The sequence below is a fragment of the Gadus chalcogrammus genome, chromosome 13 (assembly GCF_026213295.1).
Source record: "Gadus chalcogrammus isolate NIFS_2021 chromosome 13, NIFS_Gcha_1.0, whole genome shotgun sequence".
NCBI lineage: Eukaryota > Metazoa > Chordata > Actinopteri > Gadiformes > Gadidae > Gadus > Gadus chalcogrammus.
In genome coordinates, this window is record NC_079424.1 from 14,329,227 (window position 1) to 14,340,927 (window position 11,701).

The 11,701-nt window shown below is 43.4% G+C and overlaps 1 protein-coding gene across 2 annotated transcripts in view; it reads right to left on the minus strand.

Moving 5' to 3' along the window:
- Positions 1–9,437, minus strand: part of LOC130402583 (neurexophilin-4) — a 40,615-nt gene extending 31,178 nt beyond the window's left edge. Inside the window, exon 1 of one of the 2 annotated variants that reach the window (XM_056606806.1) lies at positions 9,298–9,437. Coding sequence is in view for 1 of the 2 variants with exons in the window: in XM_056606805.1 (XP_056462780.1) it covers positions 5,709–5,762 (54 nt within the window). In the remaining variant the exon portion in view is untranslated. Of the gene's footprint in view, positions 1–5,708; positions 6,184–9,297 lie in introns of those variants that run through there. The other variant, XM_056606805.1, reaches the window with a different exon arrangement.
- Between the last annotated feature and the right edge of the window lie 2,264 nt (positions 9,438–11,701).

Sequence of the window (11,701 nt, forward strand, 5' to 3'; positions counted from 1 at the left end):
TAGCCAGAACTATCAGCACTCAGAACGTCAAGATGTTTTGGTAAATGTCGTGGCAAATTACATCATCACCTGTCCCTAATGTAAGCCAATCAGACTAAAAAGTGCCAATTCTAATAATAATCTGAGACTACTCCTGAGATGGGAGATACTTCTGATGAACCCACACTATAAATATTTAAGAGTTGTCTGTTAAATCTGCTTTTGTCTCAAAACCTCATCACTGACTGTCGGCTGTTCATTTTCTTTAGCTACCAGCCAATGATCCAGCTGAATGTTTCGTCTTCACGGTGTTGGTTTAAAGTAATCTCTTCGCCGTTTGCTGCACTCCCCCTATTCTCATGAATACCTTTCTCCCTCTCTCTATATATCTCAAACATACCTATCTGCCTCTCTTCATATCTCACCCATACCTTTCTCCCTCCTTATATATATATCACCCACACTTCTCTCCCTCTCATCATATCTCACCGATACTTCTACTGGCTTCTTTATGTCTCACAAATACTTCTCTCTCTTTAAGCTTACCTAATACTCTCTCTCTCTCTCTCTCTCTCTCTCTCTCTCTCTCTCTCTCTCTCTCTCTCTCTCTCTCTCTCTCTCTCTCTCTCTCTCTCTCTCTCTCTCTCTCTCTCTCTCTCTCTCTCTCTCTCTCTCTCTCTCTCTCTCTCTCTCTCTCTCTCTCTCTCTCTCTCTCTCTCTCTCTGTCTCTCTCTCCATGGGCCCTTCCCCCTCAGGGCCATACACCTTGAGGTTACTTTCAATGAGACTCTCCACAGGATCAGGTGGAGAAGAGGGATGCTCTCTCACAGCTCTCTACGGGACGGCAGTGGGCAGTGGGGAGGAATGACACGACACAAACTAAATCTGCCAGGCCATGTCTACAACGGCCATGTCTCTTCAATTGGGTTGAAATTGAAAGCGAGAAAATGGGCAGATGTCAAAACAGATAATTATGACAAGCGGAACTGTGATGATAAATAATCAAGCCAATGTACATTGCACATTCACACACATAAACACACGCAAACAAACACTCAATGAAATAAAATGTATTATGCAATAGTGAGGGTTGCATTTGACCCAAGGCAATCATTAACATCACCACATCAAACGTAAACAGTTGGCTATGGAACCAAATAAAATAATGAATACATGTAGAGCCCCATAGTTCCTGAGGTTCTATCTACCGCGTTAGGCATTCTGTCCATGGACCTCCCCCTTCAGAATATTTTCACTCTTCTCTATCTGAACCATAAAAATAATAATAACAGGGCCCTTTCAATAATTGTAGACATAATGTTCCCTTGCTGGAAACTTCAGGCATAGTCGACCTGTCAGTCAAAGTGAAGGCGCGCCCGTTTTCTACGCTGGAATTTATATTTCTGCTCCCACTGCAGACGGCTGTCCTCTGGCAGCCTATTGCCGGCAGCAGACCCAAATAAAATAGAGCTCAGGTTATGTTACGCGTGTAGAAGTCGTCGTGTTGCCTTACTCCCACGGTCGGTTGAAAGCTATACAATATCTAGAACGGTGTCACTTTGCAATGGTGTTTGTGCAATAATATTTATAACGACGACGTGTGTGAATGTCGAGCAGGGGATTGTACAGCAGTCTCATTGTGACCGTACCGTAGGTCGCAAAGACACAATTTTTCCCAACAAATTTTGAGAAATATACATGAGGTGAAGTATGTTCCCCTTGCTCCAATTCAGGCCTGGTACAGCTATTGGTACAAAGTATTCACTGCACCCATGGTTTTAAGTAATGGATCGTCAAAATGGGTCACATGAATGGCCGTAGTGTTATTGCCATGGATCTGTATAACAGGGCAGACGGAATAAAATATATTAATATATATCTTTGTTTAACTTTGTATCACGCTGTGCAAAAAAATTAATCCATTAAAACACTGTATGAATTTGTGTCATTTTTTTTAAAATGTTTGAGGTTAAAGTATATGCTTTGATCTCCGGAGAACATTTTGTTGAGAGGCGATAGATAGCAGTAATGTGATTGCTTCTCTAATAGTGATTCCACAGATTACACATCTAATCGCTTTCCGTGAGCAGAGAATATAATTTGCAAAGATTACAGAAACAATTGTGTGCCCAATGTGCATGCATGTGGAGGAAAAAAAAAACAGGCACTGGTTTCCAGAGAGACGAGGAAGGGAGATTGACAGACATATAGAGACACAGACTGCCACCTGACTTGGAAGACAACCACCTGGAAGTGTGACAGGAAGCATCTGACACGGCTGCTTGTGATTTCACGCGCTTTCACCACGATGCCAGGGAAGACATGTGTGATTCACATGCATATCAAGATGAGGAGTGCCCGCACACACACACACACACACACACACACACCCTCACCCCCACACACACACACACACACACACACACACACACACACACACACGCAAACAAGTACACGCAAACAAGTACACGCATACACCCACACGCACACGTGCGTACATTCACAAGCGAGCCCAAGTACGCAGGCACAAAGTCATACACAAATGCACGCACATACACGTACACACACACACATACAAACGTCACACGTGTACACACACACAAACACACACGCACACGCACACACACACACACACACACACACACACACACACACACACACACACACACACACACACACACACACACACTAACATTTATAGCGACAGATAAAGTGTTTGTCTGTCAAACACTTTATCTGTTACTGACAGGGGGATGCAATGCAAAGCTGTTGCAAATATATGATACCTGAATACAAAATAAACAGGTATATAGATACATATAGATTTATAGATATATACATATATATAAATATAAAAAATTATATATATATATATAAATGCATAACAACATTAAGGTTGCTCTGTGTCTGTAATATCCCTGAGGTATATAGCTAGTTGTTTTATGGGGGGAGGATAAGAGGATTTTAGTCTGGTTGAAATGCTGGCTAATGTTATTGTTCCTACTGGGAGCAGATGAGAGGAAACCAGTGTGTCACACGTCTCTCCTTCCCTAGTGATGTTTTTTAAACCTGCATACCGGTGGGTAACACAAGGCAACAAAACAAAGGCTTACTACAAATGAAGCACTGACACAATACGTATACCTATATGTATATATACTTTTCTTCGTTGTTTGTACTAAACAAAATGTTTTTGCATGAATAGGAAGTGATTTAGAATTGTTTAATAGTAAACAATGCATAGTGACCATTTAGCGTTACAAGGGGACATATATAGCAGCCAAACCCAATAAAAAAGGTCAGAGTCAATGAAATCGGGTTATTACATTTTCCCACGGGATACCATTTCCCCATCCCTCTCTTCCTTCCAACGTCATCAATCAGCGTTTCTAAGATGTCATTACATGGGAGCCACTTGTGTAAGTAACAGACCATACTGTGCTATATTGCAGCTGAGGACGAATTAAGTTCAGGGACAAGACACTGTGGGTATTTAATGGTATTCTCTTTGTTTCCAGTATAAACTGCTACATTTTGTTATATTCCATTATTTTCCCATTGCATCAATTCTATTATTTCTACTCTCAATTCTTTCATTGCATCCTTAAATCGACACTTCTATTCATTTATCAAGAACATATATGTTTTTGCCTTCTTGACCAATAAATGTCCAATAAACCACCATTACACAGATCCCTGAACAAAATTGAAATGAATGAACCCCAATCGAGAACGTGACAAATGCACATTACCAGGGACACATCTTTGCATTTGCGCATGCGACTAGCACGGTCTAACAAGGAGTCCTTTAAAACAATAGAATGCAAGCTGTACATTTTTCTAGGATAGCTCCGCAGTGGCAGAAATGCCATGATTTGCATTCAATCTTCAGAATAAAGCGCAGGTGTGTTATGACCCGTCAGAGTGGAGCCTAACCTCAATCTGCAAAAGTCCACAGCCATGTTCCTGTTACTTCCTAAACATCTCCCAGCCTCTCTCCCTTTCTCCTTTTTTTTATCACATGCTAAAAACACCCACAAGCACTTACATTTCATACATGGAAGGAATGCTATCGACAGTGGGCCACTAGACGATCCGGCTAGCAGTGGTAGCTAGGCTACCACCCCACCCTTCACTGTACAGTGCCAGCACCCACGGCGGCACTGCACTCACTCACCAATCAAGTGATATCCCAGTAACTGATAAGACTTGTTTTTTTCACTTGGGGGGGGGGTGTTGTTAAACAGTTTTAAAAATAGATGACATGAACACTACAGTCCTGCCAAAGCCTTTTGGCACATTAAAATATGCTTTGGTAAAATCAAAGTAGAAAAAATTCAAAGAAGAAAGTTACCGGATACTATGTTTTGTGTGTGTGTGTGTGTGTGTGTGTGTGTGTGTGTGTGTGTGTGTGTGTGTGTGTGTGTGTGTGTGTGTGTGTGTGTGTGTGTGTGTGTGTGTGTGTGTGTGTGTGTGTGTGTGTGTGTGTGTGTGGAGAGTAAGTTACGACGAGGGAATGCTTTGTTAAATGAAGGGGAAGGGTAAAGGTTGGGATGAAACAGGTTTCTGTTTTCTTTTTTAGGTTTTCTCCATTGTGGTCAAAATAGACGAGGCCTAACATTACATACGCCGTTCCTCATCATCAGTAATATCAACATATTTACAGTTTTGTGTGTTAATAACCTGACTCACTGAGGATGCACCGAGGCCAGCGTGTGTCACATTTGGATCCTAGGAAGGTCATAATTTGGAGATTTGGGGGGGGGGGGGGGAACCACTCTGATCCACCATCCTTGAAACAGTGTCCCTGCACAGTGACCCTGACACACACAGACCCGCACATAAGCATGGAACTAATGGATTTCTTGGTTGAAGTGGTACAGATGTAGGCCTATCAAAAAAGGGAAGACAGATCGGCTCTCTTTTAACAGTCTGTGTGGCTCAAGGTGGAGCACACCATACATCAAACAGAAAAAAAGGTTTCACCCACTTTAACGCGCGTAAACTTGGATGGTGGAGAGAGACACGCGTACGACAGCCGTACTACATACGGGCGTGCAAACCAGCGTGAAAAAATAGAATCACCATCACCATCAGCATCATCAGCATCAGCATCAGCAGCAGCGGCTCATAACTAGGCTGTGCCCTGGCGATGCGCAGACCGGAGAGATAATACAAAAAGCCGAGGGCGGGTTTAACTTCACACGAGAAATCAAGAGGAAGTTGCTGCGAGCGCAAATAGATTAATAGATAAAGGGGCTGCTTAACTTCACTGGGGCTAAAAAATAAAAAGCACTTGTACAGCATGGCTGGGCGGTGAGTCAACGAGCTGTGCCTTTTTATATGCGCTGCTGGAAACGCGCACAAGTCTGATTGCAGGAGCGCAGCAGCCCATGGACAAAAACAGTGCCAACCGGTACCCTGGATGTGTGAAAACACAAATGCTTCACATGCTTCTCGTCAGAATTAATGTGGCAACAGTATGTGTAATTTTGTTATTTTTATATTAGAAGGAGTAACGAAATGTGAACTACTTTAAAATAACTTAAATGTTTTTTTGTGTGCAGATTCCACCAAATGGAATCTTAAAATATTTTTATTGTGAGCCAAATATGTTTCGTTGAATTATCGGAATTCATCTTTTGGAACTCGGGACCCTGTGCGTTTAAATCTATCCACTAAACACTGAACATGAATGTGCAAGCCATGCTTGTAAAGGCAACATTTACCTTTCGTAGAATCCACTGGCCGATGATAACTAGGGTCCAACCGAGTACCTTCATCTCACCTTCAGGAGTAGGACCACCCTGAAACTACGGGTCTCCTTGTCTTAACATATAAAGACAACAGCGCACGGTCGGCGCGGAATCCAAGGAACCCAAAACAAGGCGCCGAAGACGGGGATCGCCTTAAAAACCACACGGCTCAAGTTCCTTTATAGTTTGCACGGTCAATGTCACAGCGATTGTAGTAGGCAAACTTTTATCAGACGCGTGAGTCTTTCCGGCATGCTTCACGTGGCGTATCCATTGCGCGTCCGCCCGGGCTAGAGAACTGGAAGTTTGTGAAGAGATATAACCTTGCGCGCATGGAGAAAAATAGGCGATATTACGCTGGATCACCTGCGCGTCTTCTAGTGCGCTGGGCTACTCACTGCCTGAGTGCTCGGTGTGGAGAGGGGGATTTGGAGTTGAATGCATCTTTCTCGCTTTCTCTCTCTCTCTCTCTCTCTCTTTCTCTCTCCCCACCTCGCTTTACTCTCTCCCTCTCTCTCTCCCCCCCTCTATCTATAACCTCCTCCCCATCCAGCTCTCTCCCCCGCCTCTCTCTCTCACACACACACACACACACACACACACACACACACACACACACACACACACACACACACACACACACACACACACACACACACACACACACACACACACACACACACACACACCTCTCTCTCTCTCTCTGCCTATTTATTTTGCTCTCTCCCCCATCCTCCACTTGGCCGACCGCGTTTTCTCTGCTTCAAAAAAAGCTTAAATGCGCTTCGGAATTAGAGTTTGGGCATAAACAAATAAATAAATAATCATGTCTTTAAGATTACAGGTCTCAAAACATGAGCCTATAACTGCATTTTCATGTACCTGTGTGTTTGTTCCTGAAGAAGTAAAGTAACAATCCCATTCGCTATTTTGGGAAATCTTTAAATATCATTAAAACCAATACAGACAGGTCGGTTACTTAATGCTTCCGAGTTCCGAGCCCTGAATGTGTTGGTTATCAAGTTTAATCAAGTAATTGAGTGGATAACTTTTTTCTCATTAGCTGTTAAAAAGCGTTGGATTCAAACCAGTTTTGTTGTTTAGAATTTAGAATGAATGCGACCCACAACAAGGACAATTCGGATTTACTTTAACTTGGCTTTACTTTAAATTATGGCTTTCAGTGGCTTCTTATTTTTTTTTGCACCTTTACACTGACTCAACTAATCCAATTGGCTGTTTAAGAAGTTGAAATCTGAACTGAGAAACAAGACAAATAGACAGTGCAGAATAGAAAATGGCAAAGAATAAGCTGCAACATAACACACAAAATACATCCATATATTTGAATAGTGTTGGCTGAATGTCCTGGGGCGTCTCGTCCCTGCTAGGGAGTACTGACAAGATGCCTGGCTCTTTGGGTGCTCTGGCATGAGGGTGAGGCTTTGACCTTTGACCCTAGCTGTTTAGTTGTGCTTATTGGCTGATCACACAGGTATGTTTAACTGTCAATAACAAAGTTATTGACCGGGTTAATTCTTCACCCAGGTTAGGAACTCACTTGGGGTATAATCTGGTTCCTGAGCAGGTACACAGCCCACAGCCAACCAGTGGGGCCGGTCTAGTATGGGGGCCCTGTTGACAGCGTGCCCGTGGTAGGATGGATGGAAAACGTTGGATTGTGTTCTGTGTGGCCACAGAATAGGAAGTTGCTCTAGTTATTATTGTTCTGATTATAATTATGATCAGCTCTACAGACAGGGTTAGGGTTCGGGTTCTGCTCCTTATTATTATTATTTATTTTTTTCAAATATATTGTGTGTATTATGAGTCCATAATGTAGAAACAATATGAACACATTTCAAAATACATTTAATAATACCAAACGCTAAAAACATGACTGCAGAATACCATAAATACAACCAACCATCCATCATAAAAGACATACATTCAGAAATCCCAAGGACGTATAATCCTAAAGTAATGATTTGATTTGCGTTTTACAATTTGCATCCCTCAGAGCACAAAACCTAATAACATCTTTCCCGGGGAGCGGCTCATCCCATTATGCGATTTGAATGTCACACTGTTAGTCCTACAGATGGCAATGATGTTTGTGTTTCGGGCAATATATTGAATTTATTGTCATTTCATCATTTAAGTTTCCCCTTCCGTCTGATTGGAGACTTTTCTGACCTTTTAATTACAGATTCACGCCATCTCGCTGTGTGTGTGTGTGTGTGTGTGTGTGTGTGTGTGTGTGTGTGTGTGTGTGTGTGTGTGTGTGTGTGTGTGTGTGTGTGTGTGTGTGTGTGTGTGTGTGTGTGTGCCTCTCGTCAAGTGTGGCAGATCTGCAACTCTGCATATTTCTCCACGCGTACGGAAATGTTCTATAGTTCACCCCTGTCATGTTGTCACGGCTGAATAAATGCAAAGAAATTAAAATACATTAATAAATAAATCAATAATGAGACTGCTAAGTGCTGCCTGGATTCCTTATGATTAAAAGTTACATACAACTCCGATACTTATACATGGAAGAGCAATCTATAGTCTGTTTGGATGGGAGAGTGGCCAGCATGTTGATGCCCCTCAAGAGAGAGGAAGAAAAAGAAAGAGATAGAAAAATAAGGTAAGGCTTATCTGCTCTCTGAAAGACTGCAACAGATGGATTGGAGCACATGTCTCAAATAAATTGATTTCTACTTATAGCCCTTATATAAATATATAGTTTTTTTACACAATCTGTTATGTGTCAGATTGTGGATTTATTGCTGTGAGATGTGAACACAGAGAGAATGACACAGTACTGCCCCCCTGTGAGGCAGCTTGTCACTGCAGCATGGAGACCCCCGGCCGCCACTTGTAGGTGTACCCAGTCACATGCACACGCACACGCACGTACACCAACACACACAGAGAGAGAGAGAGAGAGAGAGAGAGAGAGAGAGAGAGAGAGAGAGAGAGAGAGAGAGAGAGAGAGAGAGAGAGAGAGAGAGAGAGAGAGAGAGAGACCTAAATAATGACCGTTCAATGCGTTCCTTCTTAGATTCAGCGTTTAACACAAACGGAAGTGTAATCGATGAAATGTCACATTTTCATAGGGATGCATTACTATTCAGTGTGCCTGTGTATAAATAACCCTGTTCCAATCCCATCCAGAGACTATGTGGAATGTATTGCAGTCACAATGTTTTATATTACCGTAAAGTGGGCCGTTGTGTCAAAAACATTGTGGACACACACACACACACACACACACACACACACACACACACACACACACACACACACACACACACACACACACACACACACACACACACACACACACACACACACACACACACCCTGAAACCCTCTTTATCCAGCACAGCACGGCATCCCAACTTACTGTGTCCATATCCCTCCATTTCCATCACTTCCGTCTAACAGCCAACCCCTCCCGTCCCCACACTCCCACCCACCCAACCACCCAACCAGTCTGACCACGCGGAGGTAGATTCCTGGTGAGGGTGCAATTTCTGATCCACATTGGAAGTGACAGGCGAATCTCACCTACCTGCTCCCTTCCTCTGTTCCACTTAACGCCCGGGTCGCCGCCGCTGCCGTCGCCTGCTCAACTCACCCCTGCTGCCGCCGACCCGAGCGGCCCCCGACGTCGCGTTGTTACGGACGGTGAATGCGGCGGTAAAGGCGCATTCAAGCGGCGGTAGAGGCAGGGAAAGGGGCGAGCACCAGTGTTTTCACAAATATCAATGGACTGTTCATTTCCTGATATCCTTACCCCCACGGTTTTACGATGTAGCTTTCATGCCATGCTTGGACGGGTCCGGTGTTCTCTAGTCCCATGGCCTCTCCAAACGATAAACGGATCGTTGTGATTTGAACGAATGGTAGAAAACTAAAGGCAATTGTTTGTGTCGATACAGTCAATCGTTCTTTTTTTGACAAGACAAACACCTGTCACATGAATGTTCAGAAACCAAACGCTGTGTCGACAGCACACATAAATAGGAACATCTCTATACATTCCAACCTATATTGGATCTCTACCGGTCTTCACTTGAATCCTTCAAGTGAAGACCGGTAGAAGAAGTGGGGGAGGCTGTTGGTTGGAAGCTAAGAAGGTGTTGAGTGAGTGAGTGAGTGAGTGAGTGAGAGAGAGAGAGAGAGTGAGAGAGAGAGACTAGTGTGTTGAGAAAACAGAGAGGGGCGAGAGAGAGAGAGAGAGAGAGAGAGAGAGAGAGACTAGTGTGTTGAGAAAACAGAGAGGGGCTAGAGAGAGAGAGAGAGAGAGAGAGAGAGAGAGAGAGAGAGAGAATACTAGAGGCCAGACTAAAGGCCTTTTTATGGTCCCACGTTCCCGAGACGCTTCGGCGCAACGTCGTGAACGTTTATGGTTCTGCGTCGGGTTTCAGTCAGTGGACCAATCACAGCCCCGGACGCAAGGATGGTACGCAAGGACGTAAGGGATCCGTATCCCCCTTGAGTTGCGTGAACGTGGAACCATAAAGAGCCCTTTAGAGGGGAAGCAATAGAGATATACCTATAGGGTAGGTAGGAGGCATTGACTTGCAAGTCATCACTGAAAAGGTCAACCTAAGTAACGACCCTCAATGCACAACCAAATTCGCATAGATTTGCCAACACGCAAAGGCATACACACACACGTTTCTTTACATTTTTTAATATAAAATTTAGCATAATCTACGGAAGAGTATAGGGCCAAAGAGTTGAGTTTAAAAATCAATCAGAATTCTGAGATTATCTCAAAATTCTGTCTTTAATCTCACAGGCACAATTAGGGAAGATCCTTACAGGCTACCTGTAAGGAACCAAGCTCAGTGAGAGACGCTTTGAGATATACAGGACGGGAACCATATATCGATTGAAGAGGTCGGATGTAAGCACGTTTTTGCATGTTTGAGGAGGTCCTGAGACAGAAAAGGATTAGTGCACGTGTATGTTATTTTGACTTCTGAGTTAAAAGTCAGAATTCAGAGAATGAACTCACAATCCTGAGACAAAAGAACAAAAATAACATGTGGCCTTAATTCTCTTCCATAGTAAACAATTACATATTTTAACCAGGCATTTTGAAATACTACACTAATAATCATATTCTATAGTAATGCAGAGTACTAGATTGACATATTTACAATTCTTTAAAGTAGCCTTTTAAGAAAAATGTTGGATGAAATATGAGGTAGGTAGAACCACGCCATGGACAGGGATAACAGACCCACAGAGAGTTTGTGTGCCCGCATTAGCCGCCGTGGAAGGGTGTCCCTCCCGGAGGTTAAGGGACACAATGGGAATGGGGGTCACCAGCCAGTAATGGAGCCTTTTGTCTGTGGAAATAGTCATTTCCTCTCTGTAGTCTGAGGGTGCCTTCGCACTGATATGAAACTCTTGTCATTTGTTTTCCTTTTGATCGATTTCCGAAAGGAGAACCCAGGGAGGGGAGTGGATAGGCGGGAGGGTGGCAGTGAGGCGGCTTGGCCAGACATGCGCCATGTTGCAAGTTCTGCTATGTTTCCATTGTCATTCAAATGTTTTGTTGTGGAAAGGGAATTCGGTGAGGAAAGAATGGGAGGTGCTGGCTAATGGGGGGCAAAGAGGGAGAAAGGCAATGATTGGATTTGATTATATCAGTCTCTTGGAACAGGACAGGACATAATACGCCACCGGAATTATTTTGATTGTCACATGTTGTTGCAGATTCCTCCCTTTGTGAAGGTGCGGCTGCATGAATATAATTTTCCTTGATTGGTTGTTGTCATAGAATGACAATTTTCATTTTGTAAAATTTTCGCAAAATGACCACTCTGAATAACCCCATATTTAGAATGGCTCTCTGCAATCGGGATCTATTTGAATCCAATATATTTTAGAGCAGGCCTTTCATCGACTGGAAGGCCTCCAGATACCCCTCCTCCTCCCCTGTCCTCCCACACAGGAAT